Raw genomic sequence first — 23,803 nt, 5'->3', positions numbered from 1 at the left:
TTGCCTCTAACCAGCTCCTCAGCAGCCTTGTACTGCTGTACCTCTCTTCTATCATTCCATTCCACCAATAGCTACCCACAATGTTTCCAATTCGCTATTATTTTGAATTGTTAAAAAAACAACCTCTGATCTCCCCACTAAATATTCCCTCCTATCAGCTCCCTCTTTAGAACTGGCTTGACAGAGCAACTGTCTGTAGATATAGCGTTACCGAGGTTTCAATCTATACATAGAGTGGGCTTTGCTTCTACCCAGAGAAATATGACCCTCTCACCTGCTGCTAGTGGCCGCTTGGTATGTCACTCCATCTTCTAGGAAGTGTGCCTATTGGAGCACACGAGGGACTCTTTTACATCTGAAAAGTGTATTCAATCATTGCAATGTTTATCACATTCAAGTATTTATATCCATTGTGTATTCGAGACAGAAAGTGATCCTCTGTGATAGTTTTCATCGCCCTGACAAAGCCAATAGGGCTTCCTTCAACGTGGTAAACAGCATTTATGCGTGAAACGCACAAACAACATCTGTGAATGCCTATGTTATCATGCACTGGCAAATTAAAGCTAGGCTTTCTGACTTTGCCAATATTTGTTTATGTAAGATAGCTAGTTTTAAGTTATATTGTTTTTTTTAATCTTATCTGCTCTGGAACCTGGGTTCTAATCGGCTGAATTACTCTTTACCATCAACCTATCCGCACTTCATAATTATCTGTCCTTCAGCCAATCAATCAATCGATCAATTAGGGAGAGCATGCTGCCTGCTCTCCTATTGGTTAAACATCCAGGTCAACCTAACCTCCTAGAGCACTCTGTACTTGTTGAAAAAGCTGACCGCCCATCTTTGCTCTCAATATTTGCTTGTTACACTGGTCCAGATCCTATTGTTAAATGCCTTTTCTCTGTATCTTCGTCCTCTATTTCCCCACCTGTTTCCATTCCACGAGGGTTTATCCTTCAGTCTGTTCTCTGTTATGCAGCACTTCCCTTGGTAGCATCACCTAATTTGCTTTTCTTACCACCCATATGCTGACAACATTCTCATATTTTTGTCTTTGCCTTCTACCTCTCCATTTCTTTTTGGCCTAAGGATTTGAACGTGCATCGATTTTTTATATCAAAGCAACACTGTGTATAGGCGCTTTCTTCTCTCAAGCACCATATGGCTATTTTTTGCCATTTGTTGAAATTTGGCGCCCTCTTGTGCCCATTTGTGGTGATGCTATATAAAACTGCAATGGCTTTAAAGTGACTCTAGGCATGCTGATGATCCATGGCAGTCTCTCTCGGGTCGCGCTCCAGTCATGTATGCAAGAATCTGCCAAAATAGAGTCAATCTCCTTCCCAGAGTCTGCAGCACTGTGCCCCTTCCTGGCACCATACACTCCACTTAGAAATCTAGTCTATGTCCTGCCATACACAATGCTGGCATACTCATCAGTTCTGACAGGTGGCTAAAAGTTGTCATCATTCACAGCTACGAATGTTCGCCTCCCAAGACCTGAATATTCTCAAAATGTCCATGCTGTAAAAATCCACACAATTTCCACATGAGTGCTACTCGAGAGCAGACTTTTCTTTTGCTTTTGCTTTCTAGATTTCCTTCTCAACTGCCCCTTTTTGCACCAGATAAGGGTGTTAACTTTGCTACACATGTTCTGATTCACCTCACTCAACCTGAGATTGGTTAGACTGAACACTCTAACTATCCCTAAACCAACCTGTGTGTCATGTTTCATTCATTCACTGTTTGGGACCCTTGCACTGGAACTCCCTCCCCCTAACCTGCAGCCGCATAACAGATACTAAGGCAGCATTGCCACCTAGTGGCCAATCACAATAATGAGACATCTATTAATTCCATGAAGCCTAGAGCCATCTAGTGGCCAGTCAGCCTATGGTAACGACTTAAGTTCTGCAGTGAGTCTGGTGGCTAAGTGTGTAGATGCTTCCATTGCGGGAATCTTGTGGCTACAGGTTCGACTGTGGGTAGGTGAATGCTGCCTTTTGTAAGAGGACGATAAAATGCTTATCAATCAATTGGGTAATATTAAACCTCTGAAATAGCTTTGGTGATAGTAAATGGATTGTAAACTATGTTATGTTGGTAAGCATTTTACTAAAATGGTCGGCATTTTTATGTCAAGGTCAATACAAACATTAGAAAAATCAACAAAACAGGGTATTTTTCCTCTGAGAAACATAACATTAAAAGAAAAATGCCTGTGAAAACGAGCTCTAAAATATATCAGAGCTCTTGGAAGTATTCCTCAATAATTCATTAAAGCGCACAGAGGCGTAGTTAGCCTTTTAAAAGAGAATACCAATATGTGTTTTAACAAAGTATTTTTCAGGCATCAGCTTCGGATCCTTCCAGACTCTGAAGACCCGAACCATATTTTTTCTGAGAAATTTGACCAGTGACCATTTGAAACAGGCTTTGAGTGAGGCATTGGAAGGAAAGTGCATCAGTGCCATCCAATGGTCAATGCCAGTATTACATTGGCTGATATTGTGGCTGCAATACACTGCCTACCTGTGGATAACGGACAATGACAATTTAAAATTTTAAAAGCGACAAAATAGGCAGTTTGGAAAAGTGTAGAATAAATCAATAGAACAATTCCTCATCCCTAAATTACACCTGCACAATACTTCCACCCTGGGCCCACACACTGTGGATGCGTTAATAATGCACAGTGTGAGATTAGAAACCCTCTTAGGCTCCCCTCTGCTCCCCATGGACTTCAGGCCTGAGCCCCTCACAGGCACCTCAGTACACTGGCTGCTGCCTCGCCACCGGCAGCCAGAGGTGATTTTACCCCAAAAAACAATGTTATTGTCATTAGTGGTACTATTTTTGGTAGTATTACTATTTTTGGCAATATAAAAAAAATCTACATAAAAATGATATTCTAATAATAATAATAGACAATAATAATAATAATAACAATAATAGTAAAAATTAAAAATAGCAATAACAACATACTAACAGCAGTAATACATGATAATAACAATAACAATAATCACAACAATAATAATATTAATTATAGTAACAATAATATTACACAATAATGTCAATAAAGAGCAATAATATTAACTATACTAGTAATAATTAAAAATAACAATAGTAACATAACAACCTCAGTATTTAATAACAACAATACTAATAATACCAATAATCATATTAATACTACCAAATAACAATATTAATAAACAATAATAAGATTACCAATAATAGTAATCATTAAAAATAATAACAAAATCATTAATAACAATAATTAGACTAAATAACAATAAGAAGATAACAGCAGATTTTTTACAATTACTACGGTAGTAATAATAATAATACTAAATCGCAATAATAATAAACAATATTAATAATACCAATAATAGTAATAATTACAATTAACAATAACAACATAACAACATCAGTAATAAATAATAATAATCATAAGCGTCATCCTCTTTATTATTCACTATTATCACTGTTTGGCAATCGTTATTGATAAGCGATTAGCAATATTTTGAATAGCTTTAATATTCATCCAGATAATAATAAGAATGATATATATTGTTATCTGCTGTGCTCTTGCTATCAGGGGCGTATCTTCAGGCCAGGTGTATGGGGGGAATAACCCCAACCCCTCCCCAATACTTTTTCAGAGTCGGGTTCAACGAGGCCCCAATTGCACTTGTGAGTGAATGGTTGGGTCCTTTCCTCCACTGTGCCCTCTGCAGCAGCTTTGGTTTGTCCCACACTTAAGTGTGTAACCAGATCAGACCTGCGCGCCAGTGATCTTTGGGGACACCTCAGCGCGCAATATAGTCAGCAAGTCCCAAAGCACCTCAAGTTCAGACTTTTAGGCACCTCTGCAGCACGGCCCATCAAGCATCCTGCCTGTATGGGAGGTAATGCAGGGGCTCTGCACTGCCCTGTCCATCAATCATTCTGATTCTATCTAGAGAAGGGTCTGTCAGAAAGGTTACACTACAAACAATTCATTTTGATTTAGCGCTTCATGCAGGAGTGCCATCCTGGATGTTTCTCATGCTCACCGTTACTCAGTTAGTTAATGCACTTACTGGAGTCATGTTCCAAAGTCTAATTCCCAGTGACAGTTTTGTAGCTTCATAAAGTAACTTGGAGGGTTAATGTACCTGTTACCACCAGTACAATGCATATAATGTTAGGTCAGTCTTTTGTACTCTATGTGAGATAGATCAGTTGATTACTGCTTTTGTTGCTCTCCGAAACCCAGTGCAACTTGTGTGTAGCAAGTTCAAGTCCAAGTAAATAAAGCTCAGTGAGTTATGCACCCACTGCAAACAGCTGCATGTAACATGCAAGGCAGATGTTTGTATCCTGCCTGTTTTTTACTGTACTGGTTAAACTGTGTGCTAGCAAACAATGTTAAGGCATTTATTATTCGTTGCACAGAGCGGTCTCTCAGAGTGCATACCGCTCTGGCCCTTACATGTTTTTTGGTGTCTCAATCTGGAATTTTACCAGGCCTCCAAATACCAGATCCAGTAACCTTTGACCCGTATACACTGGATACGAAAGTGACAGGGTAGTTAAAGGGTTTGAAGGAAACTGCAGCACCTTGCCCCCACTCTCAGGTAACTGAGGGCTGATTACGAGTATAACAGTCCTGGGACCCCCATACCCATGGATGGTGGTCCGACCACCACCATCGCGTCGGGCCACCCGCCCAATTATGATGGTGGGACCGCCACAAGACAACTGCCAGGATCCTGTGGCAACAGCGGTGGAGAAAGCAGGCGGGAGTCATGGCGGTGCCAATGCCGGCACTGCCAAGCAGATTACGACCTGCCTTTCTGCCAAGCATTTCATGGCGGGGACCCCACCGTGAAATGCTTGTCAGAAAAGGCATGTAAAGGGGACCCCCTACAGGGCCCCTGGGCTAATCTGCCCATCGGGGTGCATGCAGGGGGCACATGATGTGTCCCCCAAAAGTGCACAGCCGTGCAACATGGTGCATGCCACACTGTGCACTGACATGCTGGAGGTGCTGTCATGGCAGTGGTATGCTTTTTAGGCTCTCCTATGAGCCAAACATTCCTGCTGATGTGACACCGCCGCACTTACAGCCCTGGATTACTGTTGTAATCCAGCAGGTGGGAACGCCGAAGGCTTGGCGGTCTTCCACGGACCGCCATGGCGGCAGTCCAGCGGGAAGATCGCCAAAGTCATAATCAGGGCCTTAGTGTTTTGTAATTCTAAGGTTATTTAACATGAGTTCTGTTGGGTGGTACTAACACTTACCATAACCGTTTGTAAGCTTGTGCCTTGATTCAGAGAGCTGAACATGTGCTCAAGAAACATGCAGTGATCTGCAGGTCCAAATTTCAAAGTCTCCAGCCTTCTGAAGTCCAGCCTGGTTTACTGTTATCTTATATCTGCCGTAATGGTGTCACAGTTAGGGCATAGGCTGAATGATAACGGCAACTCTTACGTACAGTGGTCAGAAATGCCGCAGTTGGGCTATATTACAAAAAATACACCTGTCAGATCTGTTTGTCTCCTGGCAATGTACGACGACCCAGTGTGTCTTTGTTCCCCTGATGGGCTGCTCTGTCTGGAGGAGTTGTGAAGCTCCAGGTGGGCTCTCAGTTTCACCTCTAAGACCTGCTGCCAGTCCGGGAACATCTTGAACAAAGAGAATTGTGGTTGCCTGTGAAGCTGGGCACTCGCAGCCTGTTCATTGAGTGTGTGGGTGCTGCTGCATGTGTGCTTGTGTGAGCTCTCTCCACCGATGGGTGCATAGATGGAAGGATTTGTTGGGACAGTCTCCCAAAGTCAGGTATAAAATATCTGTTGCAGTCAGCAGCAGAACTGCTGCGACGCGTCTCCAGCACGGCTTCCTGTCGCATGCACGACCCCAGTCCTTCTCAGTTGGGTACGCCACTGTGCTTGTTGGGAAATCTCAGACTCACGCCCCCCTAACAATATTGGTTACGATACTCCCCTGCTTGCTATTGAAACAAATACTGTTTATGTCTCCCTGTTAAGGCCTGTTTCGAGCCGCCGTTCCCAGCGGTGCTTCCACCGGCATCTACGAGGCTCTCGAGCTACGAGACGACGACAAGTCCCGCTTCCTGGGAAAAGGTAAAGACATAAACGTCACTTCCATCTCTGTGGGGGGTTGAAATGTGTTCCTATAGGTGGGCTTTCTGGGCATGGGTTGACTGAAGGTCCTGATGAGAGTTGCGGCTCATGGCGAAGTGGGAGGCAGAGCATGGCGAGGAGGGTGGTCTCAGTATCACAGCAAGGCCCGAGGACACGAAGAGTTGGGTGGGCTGCAGCCAGAAGGAGTAAGTAGAAGAAGACATGACTTAATGGTGAGATTTGAAGCCCAGCCTGGGGGTGCAGGGTGAGGCCTCCTCTGCAGGACGCGTTGTGGTTTCTCGACCACTCTGCAGGCCAAGGTGGAAGGCACAGCCTCATTAGTGGACAAAGTGTGAGGTACTGGTTTCTAGGAGCAGGGGTGAGGCTCAAGGGGTTACATAACCGGGACAGGACCCGTATTCAATGCTCCAAAAATTGAACTGCCTGTCAGGTGGCACCACCCCTAATGTCCACCAGGTAATTGGAAAGGTATTTCAGGGAGAACTGGCCATGCCTAGGAAGTTGATGGTTTATTTCAGGAATAAATGCCCAAGACATTCTTTGTGTCTTTGATTTGCTTTTATTAAAGTCATCAGGGTGTCAGCCGACAAGTGTTTCGCCCAAAGTGGCTGGCACGCCTAGGGCTTTCTCAAGGCAGGAAATCAAAAGAAACAGCGTTCCAATCATATTTGTCGCATAAATCCAAAAGAAAATACAGTAAAATGGTCTCTGCAGTCATTGAAGTGTGATGTAGGCCGCAAGATAAGTTGTGAACTCCAGTCTATGCAGCAGCCTGTGGCAAGAGGTACAGTTTATTTTGCAAGGCAAAGGTTGAGGTACAGCCTGGGCTCTGAGGGAGGTGAAAGTCACAACCATGTTTACCACACACATACACACAGTGTGATCTGTGTCTTCTTTTCCCTGCAGGTGTTCTCATGGCTGTGGACCACATCAACAACACCATCGCCCCTGCCCTGCTGGAGTCTGTAAGACATTTGACTTACACGTGTTCTTCACTTACATTTACAGAGTTGCAAAGCGTTAATTCCATGAAACGTTGGTTCTTTTGGTCTCCAAGTCTGCTCCTCTTCTCTTTCTTCCCTCTTTGTCTTGTGGAGTTGACTGTTCTACCTCATTGCGCCACTCACACAGGAGCTTCCGTATGCACCTATGGCTAGACAGTGGCAGTCAGAATTACTTTTGAACTTTTTCAGCTGTCCCAGGGCAGGCGGGGGTTCCTGGGCCCAGCCTGTAACAACCAAGGTCTCTTACCACTGGCGTCGGGGGCTTTATGTTAAAATTGACTTCAAAAACTGAGCACCAAGTACACCCTTTAGCACTTGTCCTCAGGAAACTGAAGTTGAGTGGTCCAAAACTTGCTCAGGGAGGTGGTGTGGATGTGGGTGAGAGCTTAGATCTCAGTCAAACATGTAACAGCAGTCAATAACTCAATGTCCAGCAAGAACGTCTGCACTTAATACAATGCACTACTGAACAGATAACGTTTTTAGATTTATATAGCACAGCTTTTCACCCTAGAGCGTATCCAGGCGCTGTCCATGGACATGGGGAGATTAAGTGATTTGCCCAGAATCACAGAATGTTGTGCCGATGCCGAGACTCGAACCGGGATCCCCAGCTCCCGAGTCTGCAGCTCATAGTGCACAAAGTAATATTCGCTATGCCTGGGGGCCATACTCTAGTTGCTGGGGTTATTACCCGATGGGCACATGTTGGTGCAAAATATAGTCATTGCAAAGTATGGTAAATTGCCCTCCTGGAAATCGGTACAAAGGGTTCTTTTGCAGCCATTTATATTTTCATATATCCCTCCAAAAGATAGTCCTGGATTGATTCTTGGTAGCATGTAAATTTAGTCCCTGAATGTTCCCCTCCCGTCAAGGCTATACTCTTGGACTGTGCCTTCTTTGTTCAGAGGGATACAAGATCCCTTTTCTACAATCTTTGAGTGGGTTCTTTCCAGCTGCAGATGGTGTGCACCCTGCATGGCCCACTCAGAACAGACATGCTAGCACATCCCAGCCCGCCAGACACTGCTAGTGTCTGGCCTCACATCTATCAACCTCATGCCTATTACACAGGCACGCGCTCTGGCTAAGGTTGTGGGGTGGCATGCACACATGCGAGATGGAGGCCACTCTCCGGCAGTGCTGCCCGTAAGCATAAAGGCCCTCGCTAGATGTTCTTCTTGATACCCAAGCATAAAGCCACCTCCCAAAGGGAAGAGCCCACCCAGTAACAGTGGTGATCTATCAGAGGTCAGTGACAAACCACTGTTTGTTGTGTGTGATCCCTTTACACCGCCAACCCTCTCTTGGCCCTCTGGTTTCTGTTGATGCGACTGCCGTCATGCCGTTTCGATCCATTGATTGCCATGCAGTCACAGGTGCCTTCATCTTTTTACAGGGACGCTCTGGGATGCTTTTGTGATCCCAGTGTGCACCAAGCTATTGCAGACCCTTTATCATCTGGGCATGCCACAGAGGCTGCAAGGTCTCTAGGCCTCATTCATGGCCTGGCAGTACAGATCTTTCCCCGGGCTTCAGCTGACCGTGTTCTCATTCTGCCTTAGGTCCTTGCAGTCCGCTTCCAGACATCATCTTCCTCATGCCTGAGGGCCTCCAGCACCCCTCCACACTAGTCAGTGATCAACTTCCCTCAAGGCAGCATTTTCTGGCAGGGCTCAAACTGTCCAGGTTCTTATTCCGGAACCTGACTCAACCCTGGAGCACAAAGTGTTTCTAATGTGCTACAACTCTGGATTCTGGTGGAGGAATCTTGCTTCCCCGCCTGGTAGTTTCTGCCCCAATGTATACCAAGTTTGCAGACAGAGAGAGTTAGTGTATTCCACAAGTTCAGTTGAGACTGGTTTCAGGTAATTTATGTCTTTAGTGTATTCCTCTCTGACTGGTGAAGCCATAGCCTTTATCCCACAGTGTCAGCAGGAGGGTGGAGAGGAGCTGGGAGGTTCCTGCTACTGAGACCCAAAACAAAGACACCAAAGAGGGTGAGGCTTCACCTCCTAAATACCACTCAACTTCTGGTGGTAACTCTTCTAGGGAACAATGAGGCAGGACAGGGCAGGGAACGTTGACCGCACTTTAAAAAGAACCTCTAACTCCTGTCCTGCAAACCCAGGAGTCTGGTCCACTACAGAGGACATCAGGAGTGCTGTGGGGCAGCCCTGCAACCAGCATTGCTGAGTAGAGCTCTCTCCATCCTCTGTTATGTACAACTCTGGTTTATGAAATCAAAAGAAATTCCAGAGTTCCCACAGTCAGACACAGTGCACTCGCTCTGCAGACATACAGCGCACTCGCTCTGCAGACATTCCGCTGCACATTTATTATATACGTGTCCCACATGGATGAAGTTAAAGCCAAGTGAGCAGACAGAAGTCACACTCGGAAAAGAATGAATGAATGGAAGGAGACTTGTAGAGTGCACAGCTACTCCAAAGAGTGTCCCGGCACTGCACTTATCGGCCGCCTACAGTATGTGTACATATGCACATTCTGTATCCCTCCAGACCCCTGATCCCAGCTCTGGGTCTCATTCCGTGTCACAGGATACCCTCAGCGCCCAGGCCTGATTGTGTCAGTGCAGAGGAAAAACCTCAAAACTGACAGAAACTTGGTATGGGGTTCTCGAGGCAGGGATGCGTGCTCTCCAGAAGCAAGCAGGAACCTTTTCCAGCCCAGCACTTCGCACTTTGCTTAAATTGACATCAATTCAACAAAATGAATTGCCAGGGGTAGCAGATGTAACAGTGTCCACCCACTGACCCAGAATGACAACACATATATTACACTTCATCCCACCCTGTGCACCTCAACAACTCCCATTCGGACATTCCTCTCCTTTAGAATAATCCCGGGCGCCATATTGGATTGGGATTATTTAAACAGCAATTGGTCCTGCATGCTGAAGAGGCATCGCCAGACTCTGCAAATGATTCGCCCCACCCAAGTAGTGACAGGCGAAGCCGTATTCAGGTGCCACCCCAGCACACTGATGTCACTTCCTATCTCTCTGTGCACTTCGTTGTGGATCTAGAACTCCACTCCCAACTCCTTCAGTTGTATACCACAAACTCTTAACCTTATACCATTAATCCTATATCTAGAACCCAATACCATTAACCCCTATACCTTATACCCCATACCTTTAAACCTCATCACCCATTTCACCATTTCCTTACTTCAACATATTTTGGGAACAAACGCCCTGCAAATTTTCCATTTTCAAAGTATTTATTCTTAGAAATAATAATTGGGAATAGTTCTATTTAGAAGTGTTATTTTCGAAGTATTGAGGCAATAAATTATAGAAGGTCGTCATGCAAGACCATTCCATGTAAGCGCGACAGACTTTAACATCTTTGCACCATTTGAGAAACCGACTGGCTGAAACCCCTGAGGGGTTGCTGTTGAGAGACAGCAGCCTACTGATTCCATCATTCTTTACCAAACGTGTCTTCCAGCTAGCCAATGTGGGACAAAGCCAGATCAAGAAGTAATGTGTGGAGAGATGGTAGAACCATTGATAAAAAAATGACTTGTGTGCTAAGCAGTTGGCCCCCCTGATTCTTCAGCTCCGGTTGTCACCACGGCCGCTACACCTGACCATTGGGTTGAGCCAGCGCAGACTTTGGCTGACACCTCCTAGTTGTCGTCGAGGATTACTACAAGTACACAGAAGTAGAGGCCATGCCATCCTGGTCTGCTGGTGAAATCATTTGGAAGATAGAAAATATCCTGGCCACATATGGACAAAAAAATTAGCTGCAAACTGGCATTGGCCACCATTTCAAAGCCAAGAGGTGGCATATTACCTCACTTCACTCAAGTTCACCACCTTCTGGGCACCCCTCAGTGGCACCCAGGCCAGTGGTGAGCCCAAGATGCTCATGTGGACTTTAATCACCACACTTCACATTTCTCATGCTACAGGACACAACCACAAGTGGGCCTTGTGCTTATTCTTGAGAGAATACTGCAGCACTCCACGTCTGACCACAGGGCAGCCACCTTTGCAACTCTTTATGGTTGTCGATACCATCTCACATCATCCCATATGGTCTCCAGCTCTCCAGATGATGAAACCGACTGGAGAGTCTGATTAGCCAAACTCACAGGGATGTTGGACTGATAAAGTTAGCAGAACACCATCCATGTAATCGGTTTAAATTTTTTTTAAAAACAACATTTTATTGAAGGTGTGACAACTCATCCCCGGATAGGGGAGTAACATTTATGACATGGTATAACAATATGACACCGATCCCTCCCATTCCCAACATCCCTCCTGATTCCTGTACCCACTTGGTGGTGGTTGGAAGGGGCCGCAGTTTCAGACCACCATAGACCCCGGCCATGTTTCCTTTTTTTCCCATGGCCCGGCGATCTGATAACAGGGCTTGTTGCTGCTGGGTCGAGAAGGCCCACTCATTTATTGTGAGCAGTTGTGCAGCCCAGTAATAGAATTTCAGGTTGGCTAAGGCGTTACAGCCATCATATAGCCTCCTAATGAGTCGCTGTAGTGCCCCTCTGGGTGGTCCCCCATCTCACAGGAGCTGCCTGGTGACTGTCAACTTCTTGGAAGAAGTCATCGGGCACCACGTATGGTGTATTCTGCGGCATGTAAACACATTTCGGTAGGGTTATCCTTTTAAATAACGCTGTTCTCTCCAAGAGCGACAATGGGTGACCTTTCCAGTGGGCGGCATCTTATTTATATTCCCTCAGCATCCTTCCCAGGTTTGCCTGTGGAGCCCTGATAGGTCCATCGTGACAAATAATGCCAGGTATTTAAAGCCCTCAGGGGCCCATTGCAAGGGGAGCCTCCATTTTCTTGGTTGCTCCCATCGCACGATAGCAAACAGGATTGATTTATGCCAGTTGATCTTTATCCCAGAGTTGTTCCCAAAAATGTACATTATTTCGAATAACTTGGGAGGTTGTCTACATTTAGAGGCACTGGGCCATCCCACTCCGTATCCCCCCGGAAGCCCCATACCTGGGCGTTTCTCCTAATCCAACAAAGCCGCCGCTATGTCCTGAGCTGTTTCCACCATCTCCTCACTCTCAGTGTGGATCTTGTGGATCCATTGTGGACCCATTGTTGACTCTCATCTTGTCATGCCAGCTATTCCAGCAACTTCCCGGCCTTATTACCCCGTTTGTACACTCTGTATTGTTTACCCCTGTATTGTGACCTCACTTCCTGGTTCGTCACTGTCCTGTATTTCTCTGTGGTGATCAACAGCCTATGGCGGAACTCTGGGCTTTTGGGGGGATATATATTCTTCCTCTATCTGTAGGAGGAGCGTTTCCAAATTGGACACCTTTCTTTACTTCTCCTGAATTTTTGTTGCAGTGTGAGAAATTAGTATCCCTCTAATGGTGACTTTGAAGGCCTCTCAGACCATTACCGGGTTGTCTACAGAGTCTAGATTCTCCTGGAAGTATTGCTCTGGGGATTCAGTAAGCATTCATTCTGTCTCCCAGTCTGTGAGTTCCCATGGCACCGATTTCCATCCCCCCAGTCTCTGGGACTGCGGGAATTCCAGCCATGTCTCCATAGGGGAGTGATCCAAGATACCTCATGCTAGGGAGTGTGTGTTTTTATAGTGCCCCCTGCGTGGCCAGAACTAGCATATAATCCAGATGGAACATGGCCTGTCTGGTTGGGACTGCATAGGAGTAGTGTCTAGTCATGGGGTGATCCCTTCACCATAGATCTATCAGACCCAGTTCCTGATGTAAAATTAGCCAGCTAGTGGTCATTCCTAGTGGCACCTGTTCCCTCGCTGAATCTGTCTAGGGTGGCATCTATTACTAAATTGAAATTCCCTCCACTAACCGTGTGGGGGGATTCTGTAATCCCCTCATCCAAGTCAGCCATCATGGTGACCTGGAGACCCGGTGGGAAATACCACAATGTCTCTAGTATCGAGCGCCCAGTCCCATCCCCTGCTATTGCTGCCCCCTCATCCCCTCTGGTCTGTCCAGGTCTTGGTAACCATCAAGGGTAGTGCCATCTTGACCTGACCCTCTGGACTCAGGTGTAAAGCTGGAGTGGCTTAATAGTTTGTATGTGCCCCGACCTAAGAGCGTGTATTGAGCGCCCACCAGGTGTGTCTCTTGTAACAAAATGATATCCAGGTTCAGTCGTGTTAGGAATTTGAAAACCAACCCCTGATTAACCTCAGACTCTAGACCATTGACATTTCATGACAGGAAGGAGAAACCCTGCCTCTGCATGTCACAGTCTTCCATTTGTCGAAAGGTCTTTAATCTCTGGGTGATTCCTATATGTCTGTCCTGTCAATGGGGAGGCCATTGAGTGTGGTGTGGTTGGTGTTGTAGAACTGTGTTTCCCAATTCCTGCCCCCTCCCCACAACCTCAGCTGGCGAGCATAGAATGGCGCGCCTCCCTAACTATAGAGGTGTCTGTTGCACCTCCATTTTCCCCCTCAACTCGTGTGATACTGCTGCGTGCCTGTGCTAGATGGCATCTGCCATCTAACGTTGTTCTGTGTTGTTGTCTGCATTCTGTTACAAGTCTGTCTCCTGCCTTGGCCTGCAGCCGGGGTCTTGAAATGAATGTGTAGCTTCATCGTCCCTCTCCGCCTCCCTCGGTGGTGTGTCCCCTGGCCTCCGTAGGTCCATCTCCGCATCTGGGGCTCCCTGGGCGCCTATCCAAAATTGACTCCGAGGATCTCGTCTCCGTTACATGTTTGGGGTTCTCCAGCCAGTCCCATGCTTCACTTGGGCAAGTGAAAAACAACAATGTCCCCTCTGGCAGTATCTGTAGTTTGGCCGGAAACAGCATGGCGTACTGTAGTTCTAGCTTGTGTAGTTCAACTTTCACCTTAATCAAATGAGTGGCGCTGCATGCACACCACTTGGGGGAAATCTGGGAAGAACATTATAATATGATGTTCATAGTGCAGAGGGCCTTGTTGTCGTGCCACTCTGAGGATGGCAACTTTGTCCCTGAAGTTGAGAATTTACACTATTATCTGTCAGGCTGCCCACCTGGTTTTTCTGGAGACCCCGGCGTGCGGTGTGCTCTTTCTACCGTGAATTGTGTGGATAGGTCTCTGGGTTTCACCATGTGTAAGATAAAATCTTCCAAAAATCTTTCCATGTGTCTCCCTTCCACCTTTTCTGGGAACACCCCCAGGTGAATGTTATTTTGCTGTGCCCTCCCTTCAGAGTGCTCCGCACAAAGGTACAGTCTCCTTGTCATTTCTTTGAGCTGGCACACTTCGACCTGTAGAGGTTTAATGGTTTCTGCATGGTTTCCCAGGCTGTTTTCTGCTGCCTGTACCCATGCCAATAATTTTCTCATGTCTTCCCTGAGAAGTGTAATGTCCAGGGCCACTGTGTCTATTTTGGTAGTTAATGTCTTTCCGGACTCTTTGATCGTAGCCATTAACTCTCTGAGTCATGGCTCCCGCCCAATCGGTGACCCTTGGTCACTGACCAGCAGGAGGTCATCGTCTCCCCTGAATGGCAGGGTCTTGAAAGCCTAGCGGTCCAGGTGGTTGGCTCTGATGCTCTTTTGCCCATTGTACCTTCCGTTTGTGTAAGGGAGTGGGGGTGCCTGAGGGTTCAGGCATCCCCCCCTTTCTATGTACAGTCCCCTTCTGCTGGTGCTGTGGGCCAAGCAGTGCCTACCCCTTCAGCATCCCGGGATTGAGAGAACCCCAGGGGAGGTGATGGGCAGCCGGCTTGGCTTTGGTGATGATGGGGTGGGATATGGTATCAGCTATCCACCATCTGGCATGCAGTTCCGTCTCCAGTAGGCCTCAGGTGTCCCCTAGTCTCACCAGCATTCGCGAAGATATGCAGTCTGATGCCCTGGCTCACCACCACACAGGTAGCCCCCCCCCCCCCACCACCAGGCCACCATCTCTCTAAATTGGCGAGGAGGCGATGGCTGTCACCCGCAGCCACATCCTCATGGTCCGCTCCTGCCCGTGGTCAAGCAGCAACGTTGTCCCGTACGGCTGTGGGTCTTGCCGAGCGGGGCAGGATGTGGTCCCATGAAGTGTGCTATGACTGCAGGGAAGTCCCATCGGGTGTGTGGGCTCACTGTGGCTCTCCCCAGATCCTCTTCTCATAGTAGACCCACTGGTCTGTGCTCTCTGATAATATCAGGACTGGCGGGTCTGGGGCGTCGCTCACATCAGTTCGTCTGTTTGCAACACTTCACCTCCCACCTCATACTATGAGGCGTCGGGCCGGGGCCTCTCTGGAGGATGTGAATTGGTGTCGTTCAGGGCTGCCCCCTGGCAGTGAAGGCCGCAGCCAATTGCGGGCACATTGTGTCATCTTGGAGGCAAGCTTTGGGGGAGCAGTGCGCCAGCTCAAGAGCAGAACTTTACGGCTCCCACGGGTATCTTGCCATTCTGGACACCACCGGTTGCCACTGCCTCTTGCCAGTCAACAACAGGGGCGGCGCCGGCCCTAGTGGGCCCAAGATTATAATCGACGGGCTCCTCTGCCGGTTGGAGCTCAATGCGGATACGCCATCTTGGATTGGTGTCCTAGCCACGTCCCCCAACTTTTTTTTTTTTGTAATGGCAGCCCACCCCTTCCAAATACTGGTATCCAGTCCCAATTCCATTTTAATATTTTGGAAAAGTCTACAGACTCCTAAAATGGGTTTATACAGGCTTTTTTGCTATAAGAAATGCCGAATCCCGAGTGTTTGCAATCGCTAAAAAGTTTCACACCACTGGCCCAACTTTGTGCAAGAGTTGGGATGAAGACTTGTGTATTAAGCTATGAGGGCCTCAAGTAATATATCGCCAGTGCATGTCTATGTCCTGAATTGTTTTCCCATTCATATTAATAGGAGCTGCAACTTTTTGATGCAATTCTCTTGTTTTTAGGGTCTGACTGTGACGGAGCAAGATAAGATCGATAACCTTATGCTCGAGATGGATGGGACGGAGAACAAATGTGAGAAGTGAAGAAACACAATTCTACTTAATCAATACATTACAAATACTCTTGCCTTTTAGGACCTTTACAGCTGGATATAATTTAATGAAGGAGGGTTTATGGTCATTCTCTGCCCAAACACCTTCATGTTTAACTGGAGCACGAGACAGAAAATGGTGAAAGAAATTAAATCCTAGGGGAGAGGATGGGTGGGAAAATAGGAGAGTCCCAAGGAGAGAGTAAGGGCTACAAAGGACAGTCATAATGAATTTACAAGACTGAGATGAATAATAAATCCTCATCAAAAATGATTAAAACTATTTAACTAGAAAAACACTTGGGATCTGTGCTGTGTTTATATTCACAAAAGACACACAAATGATGGACAGACTGCGGAACAATCAAACATTCACCCCCCAGTCAAGAGATCTGGGTTAAATCCATCATTCTTTTGCTCACTTTGCCACCCCAGTTTAGTCCCAGCCATATGCAAATCAGTCTTGACCCTGTGCCTCATGGGAACAGTCCAGCCCGAACTTCCAAGCCAGGTCCTCCCTGGACCAGAAACTAGCCTCTTGGGACCGGTTTCAAGGATATCACCCCTCATCAGCCAGGCTAGCTTGAATCCAGTGGCACAGTGAGCCCGGGCCCCACTACTGTACTCACCCGGGACTCATGTCTGTACTCGCCCGGAACTCACGTCTGTACTCGTCCGGGACCCACGTCTGTACTCTCTGTACCCAGATCTCTGTACTGGGGGTTTAATGTTTGACATTCTTCAACATTCCGTCCATCAATTGTTCTGTCAGTGTGGCACATGGCAATATGGTTGTTTTTTCTTTAGGAAAATAAAATAGCATTCAAATTAAAATGGAAACCTAAAAGGAGGAGGGCATTCTACTAGCTGAAGAACGAAGCTGGAGATTGTCCCACTAAAGACAGTGCTGTTGCAGATGTGGAAGGTTATGTTGTGGATCAGCATCTGCACTTTTGCACCCATCCCATATGACTCAAATGCTTTCTTTTTTCTGTGGTGTCTACAGCTCAGTTTGGTGCCAATGCCATCCTCGGGGTGTCCCTGGCAGTGTGTAAGGCGGGAGCAGCAGAAGAAGGCGTGCCGCTTTACCGCCACATTGCCAACTTGGCGGGCAACACAGACCTCATCCTCCCTGTGCCGGTGAGATGACTTCCAGGTCTTGGGCTCTCTTTTAGGGGCAGCATGTGTGACAGGAATCTCCTTGGGGAGGCTAAGAGTACTCCAGGCCCATTCATTGTCAGGCCACTTTTTCTCTGGATAAGTGTGGAAGGGAGTTCTTGTCTGGCCTGCTTCATTCTAATAAACTCCTCTTACTTTGGCAGGCATTCAACGTCATCAATGGAGGCTCACACGCGGGCAACAAGCTGGCCATGCAAGAGTTCATGGTTCTCCCAGTGGGGGCAGAGAGCTTCCGGGATGCCCTTCGCATTGGTGCCGAGGTCTATCACAACCTCAAGAGTGTGATTAAGGAGAAGTATGGGAAGGACGCCACCAATGTTGGTGACGAGGGAGGCTTTGCACCCAATATCCTGGAGAACAGTGAAGGTGAGGGAATGACTCTAAGTGGTGTGGTCTGTGTGTCCTGCATGTTGGGTAATATTGTGAGGAAAAATATATATCTATATGTTTGCATCAGCCAAATAAGTGAATCAATACCAAATTCTCACCCACACTATCTCAGATCCACTGAGCTAACTATGTCTGTCTCTGAACAAACTGCTTGCTCTGTGTTCCTAAAATCACCCCTCCTCAACAAATCTATTCCAGCCTGACCCAAGGACCTTTTATTGCCCTCTCTGACATGTCCTGGGTTAACAGCTGTCAAAAGCCTCCGATTCTTGCAGGTTTCGCTTAAACTTGCTTTCTGTCCCCTTGTGTCCTTATTTTGCTCTATGTCTTGTGCTTGCATGACAATTCTATTTGTATATGTACAACCATATTTGGCCTTGTCCACATCCAAGGATTTTACTTATGACAGCACTTTCTGCCCTATATATGCTCCCCTGATTATCTATGTGGGGCAGAAGAAGCTTGTTCCAAGACGTAACACTGCGTCTGCCCTCTGCCTTGGCATGCCAATAAACAGAGAAGGGTGCAAATACATTTCCTGTGTTTTGTGGCTGCTGGAGTCTGTTTGCTTTGCATCACTCTGAGGAGGGTTGGAAGATTTATTACCCAACACTTCAGATCTCAGTGATGTGAAACTGTGAGAGATGTATCAGGATATTTAAGTATGTTTCTTGGCACAACTGGGTTAAGATGGGGTAGAAACATGTGTTTACTTTCAAGGCCCTGAAGCCTCTGTGTATCCGGCCTTCCTACTGGGTTTGTTGGGGCCCTTGTGGTACTGGTTCTGATGCTTTTCCTGTTCTTCACAGACTTCCAACTCAATTTGGGGATGGGGTAGGCACTGGAACCTCTTTCACTAGTGGGCAGGTGTGTGTCTCCCCCTTTTTTGTAGATGGAGAGAGGGCAGGTCTTATGCTTCCTTCTATTCACCCTGCTGGACTAGGTGGTTTATGAAATGCATACCCTGTATCCCTGTTTCACTTCGGTCCCTATGCCCCTGCCTCTCTTCTGAGCTTATTGGAGTTGCATGGTACCAGTAATGAACTCTGGCCTGAGCTTTGCACCCTCGCCCCCCTTGAACCCTCTGCACCCTGACGGACATGTCCCCTGACTCAGTCCTGGGCTTAGATATCTTACCCTTCCCTTTTCTTGTTCCTAAGGTTTGTGGCGTGCCATGGGTCTGTCCCTTGTGCCCTGCTAGACATTGTCTTGCCTGCTATGAGTGTATTGCTGGTGGTCCTTGTTCTTGTGTGATGTGACTTTTTCTCTGTTCCATCATGCCACCCTGCCAGCCCATACCTTTTTTATTCGTTGTTTGCATTGTCAGTGGACTGATGGCCGCTTGCACACTCCACCCTCCCTACCCGGATTTGATAGTCTGTTTAGGGATTATCTGAGTAGAGGTGGTCATTTATAGGCACACCTGGAAGGGGGGGGGGAGGGGTTGATTTTTTGGTAGGCTGCAGAATGTCTGTGTGGGCACACCTCATGACGTATGGAGTGCCACGGGGGATGGTGTATCGGGATAATAGGATTACCGGTAAACAACTGAAGCATTCCAGTAAACAAACCCAAAGATGTAGTTGATCATGGGTGCACTGCCACAGGCACATATGTGGTTACGGATGGATCGTCTCAGACATTTCTGAGGTCCTATATAAACCCCTGACGTTGCCTTTGGCACCAGCTTGATCGTCTTTGATAATTGTTGACCTGTTTCTGCATCTTTTCTAGCTTTGGAGCTCTTGAAGGAAGCCATCGAGAAGGCCGGCTACACGGATAAGATTGTGCTGGGGATGGATGTCGCTGCGTCCGAGTTCTTCCGTGATGGGAAGTACGATCTGGACTTCAAGTCACCAGATGACCCCAGCCGCTACATCTCAGCCGAGGAATTAGGCGAACTCTACCAGAGTTTTATCCGGGACTACCCAGGTGGGGACTTAGTGGATCAAGACCATTGATTCTTTCACAGGCAGTATATGCAAACCTGTGTCTAATGCAGGCTTCTCCAATGAGATCTTAAGGATAGAGGCAGAGAGTTCCTAAGTGTGTGGGCTAAGAATGAGAAACTCCTGCCACCCCAGTTGGCCTTCTTTATGTTTGGGATGGCCATCAATTTAGAAAGAGAAGATCTCAATTTTCGCCGTTCATTTTGAGCGTGACCACTGACAGTAGGTATTGTGAGGGAGAGCACTGGTACTACAGCTTGTGATCTTGAATCCTGGCAGTTGTATTTACACGCTCAAATCTCCTTGATACTACTATGTGCATCCTGGCAGTAGTTCATTGAAGTGTGTGCTCTGAAAAAAGTGCTATGCTAATCACTGCATAAGTGATTCTGTGAGTGAACCTTTACACTATTTGAGCATAAATTGGGAGACAGGTACATGTGAGGTAGCTTGATTCCTATTATAAAGGCTTTTTTCAGTAGTGGCTGTGGATAGGAGTTCAAAAGTTCCTGGCTGTGAATGCAGATACTGATCATGCACTTTTGTGGCTGGACTCTGACTCTATGGGCCCAATTCACAAAAGTAATCTGAGACAAAATCCTAACTTTAAGACTTGCGGTATTCACAAAAGGCATTTAGGAGTAGTAAAGTTAGGATTCCTAACTTTACTACTCCTAAACTGAGACAAAATCCTAACTTTATGACTTTCGGTATTCACAAAAGGCATTTAGGAGTAGTAAAGTTAGGATTCCTAACTTAACTACTCCTAAACTGAGACAAAATCCTAACTTTATGACTTTCGGTATTCATAAAAGGCATTTAGGAGTAGTAAAGTTAGGATTCCTAACTTTACTACTCCTAAACTGAGACAAAATCCTAACTTTATGACTTTCGGTATTCACAAAAGGCATTTAGGAGTAGTAAAGGGAGGATTCCTAACTTTACTACTCCTAAACTGAGACAAAATCCGAACTTTATGACTTTCGGTATTCACAAAAGGCATTTAGGAGCAGTAAAGTTAGGATTCCTAACTTTACTACTCCTAAAGTGAGACAAAATCCTAACTTTACCTTCGGTATTCACAAAAGGCTTTTAGGAGTAGTAAAGTTAGGATTCCTAACTTTACTACTCCTAAACTGAAACAAAATCCTAACTTTACGACTTTCGGTATTCACAAAAGGCATTTAGGAGTAGTAAAGGTAGGATTCCTAACTTTACTACTCCTAAACTGAGACAAAATCCTAACTTTACGACTTTCGGTATTCACAAAAGGCATTTAGGAGTAGTAAAGGTAGGATTCCTAACTTTACTACTCCTAAACTGAGACAAAATCCTAACTTTACGACTTTCGGTATTCACAAAAGGCATTTAGGAGTAGTAAAGGTAGGATTCCTAACTTTACTACTCCTAAACTGAGACAAAATCCTAACTTTACGACTTTCGGTATTCACAAAAGGCATTTAGGAGTAGTAAAGGTAGGATTCCTAACTTTACTACTCCTAAACTGAGACAAAATCCTAACTTTACGACTTTCGGTATTCACAAAAGGCATTTAGGAGTAGTAACTTTACTACTCCTAAATGCCTTCTGTGAATACCGAAAGTCGTAAAGTTAGGACTTAGTCTCAGATTACTTTTGTGAATCGGGCCCTGTGTTTCCTACGGTGAACCCTGACAACATGTTTTTGTGAGGGTTAATCCAGTTGGTTAGTTTGATATTGTAGGTCACAGTTGATTGGATGGGAGTTTAGAGGACACTAGAGGTCATAGCATGGGGATATCCTCAGATCTTTTAAAATAAATCCGTGAGCATGAATGCTGACATGGGTTCCTTTGAGTGCTTGTGTGTGTGTGTGTGTGTGTGTGCCAACAATGATGATTGTGAACCTGAACCCCCCTGAGGCATATATGTGAGAGAGGGGGGTCTTTACAAATTTGGAAACTGCTCTCTGCGAGCATGATTTTTAAACTATTGTTTTTTGCATGAATTCTCTCAGTAGTTCTTGGAAGAGTGAATCCTGACAATAGTGTAACACTACTGCTCGTTTACATAAATCCTGACATGTACTTGCGAGTGTGGATGATACACCATTGATTGGAAATGGTGCACAAGGTGCCATAATCTTAATCCATAAATCCTGACATTAGCACGCGTTTGCCTTAATCATGACACTAGTACTTGTAAGTACGCATCATAACTCTAGTGATCCCTAAGACAAACATTTAGAAGTTCAAACTCTAACACTGGTGCGTGTGAGTTTCAATCAATTCGGGTGGTATTGTTTGCCAGCACGGATTTTACTCATACTAGCGATGTGATTGTTAACCCTGCTATCAGTGTCTTTAGACATGAGTCACAACACTAGTACGTGTGATAGTGATTTGGGAGTGTGATATCTGACTCTAGTGCCTACGAGTTGTAATTATTTCTGACATCGGCGCTATTGATGGTGAAAAGTATTGACACCAGTGCTAATGATCGTGAACCTTGATGTTTGTGTTTGTGATTTTAAATCTTGACTCTAGTACTTGATATGAAAATTCCCAACTCGTGGTTCTGTCCATGAAACCTAAGAGTGTCTCTTGTGAATGTGACTCTTGAGTGGAACACGTTTGAACTGGAATCGATTTGCACAATAGAGTTTATGAGAGTAAATTCCCCTGCCAATACTGTTTGTAATTGTGATTCCTGATACTAGTCCTTGCGAGAATGAATCAATGAATTGGTTTGGACACTTGTACGTGTTTATCCTGTGAGTACCCGTAAACATGAATCCTGACAGCTGTAAGTGTGAGAATAAGCCCCGACACTAGTTCTTGTGCAGGTGAATCCTGACACTAGTGTTGTGAGCATGGATTATGAGTCATGACGTGTCTTTGTTAGCCTGAGAGTTCTGATACTAGTGAGCAAGAATCTTCTAGGCACTGGTTTGTATTTTATGAACGTTGGCACCAGTGATTGTGAGCCTCTCTACACTAGTGCTTGTGACAATGAAGCTTGTGAATAGTGTTTATGAGTAGGAATTCTCCTCAAACTAGTACTTGTAAAGGTGGATCCTGACACTAGTGTTGTGAGCATGGATTATGAGTCATGACGTGTCTTTGTTAGCCTGAGAGTTCTGATACTAGTGAGCAAGAATCTTCCTGGCACTGGTTTGTATTTTATGAACGTTGGCACCAGTGATTGTGAGCCTCTCCACACTAGTGCTTGTGACAATGAAGCTTGTGAATAGTGTTTATGAGTAGGAATTCTCCTCAAACTAGTACTTGTAAAGGTGGATACTCGAGAGACTCCCAAGTAAATTGCCAAGAGTAATTTTGAGTGATAATCCTCTTGACACAAGGCTTTTGTACAAGGAACATGGCACTAGTTTTCATTGGTTTTAGTCCCCCTGACACTAGTGCTTTTGAGCATAAATGCTGCCAGTGGTGCTTGGACTGGTATCCGATCACGAGTACGCCTGAGTGCACATCCAGATTTTAGCATACATGGGTGTCAATTCTGCCACCAATGTTTGTGATTGAGACCATGAGTCTTGACAGTGATCCTTGCTAACATGAATGCTGACACTAGTGGTTATGAATGTAAATCCTGACCCTGATGTAGTTTGGCTTGAATTAAAACTAGTGTGAATTCTAACACGGGTCGTGAATTTCATGCATTCTCCTAATTCATATTTTAAAGCGAGAAGCTTGACACTAATACTTGCTAGCCTGAATACTGATGTTGGCACTATGGAGGGTATATCATGATCTTATGTGTACAGCTGTTAAGTTTGGAAGTGATGCTTGTGAGCCTGAACTTATTAAAATTAGCAGGAACTGCATGCTTTGATAATCATGCACTGGGGAATGCATTTGTGAACGCACATTTACAAGCCCCTTGCGACACCGTTGTGTCACGTTTTTGACGCAGCGACAACGCTATCAGTGCGCCACACTGCGCCATATCTGCAAACTGATGCATTGGGCCCAATGCGTCATATTGTAGAACCCTGCGTTACATTATAGCTGCACCAGGTATAATGTATGCAGGGCAGGCATTCCCATGCAAAAAAGCCACGTAGAACTGGTGCGGTAAAATTTACAATATTACTGCAACAAAATCCTTACGTCTGCTCAGACCAGGCATAA

The 23,803-nt window shown here is 45.8% G+C and overlaps 1 protein-coding gene across 1 annotated transcript in view; it reads left to right on the top strand.

Moving 5' to 3' along the window:
* The window catches only part of ENO2 (enolase 2), a 71,057-nt gene that overhangs the window by 25,085 nt on the left and 22,169 nt on the right, over positions 1-23,803 (top strand). Inside the window, exons 3-8 of the mRNA XM_085619842.1 lie at positions 6,040-6,135; positions 7,063-7,121; positions 16,064-16,133; positions 17,159-17,292; positions 17,475-17,697; positions 19,456-19,653. Coding sequence (XP_085475968.1) covers positions 6,040-6,135; positions 7,063-7,121; positions 16,064-16,133; positions 17,159-17,292; positions 17,475-17,697; positions 19,456-19,653 — 780 coding nt within the window. The remainder of the gene's footprint in view (positions 1-6,039; positions 6,136-7,062; positions 7,122-16,063; positions 16,134-17,158; positions 17,293-17,474; positions 17,698-19,455; positions 19,654-23,803) is intronic.

This window comes from Triturus cristatus, chromosome 7 (genome assembly GCF_964204655.1).
Source record: "Triturus cristatus chromosome 7, aTriCri1.1, whole genome shotgun sequence".
Taxonomy (NCBI): Eukaryota; Metazoa; Chordata; class Amphibia; order Caudata; family Salamandridae; genus Triturus; species Triturus cristatus.
Note: the sequence above shows the minus strand (reverse complement) of the source record. Positions and strands in the feature narration are given on the sequence as shown.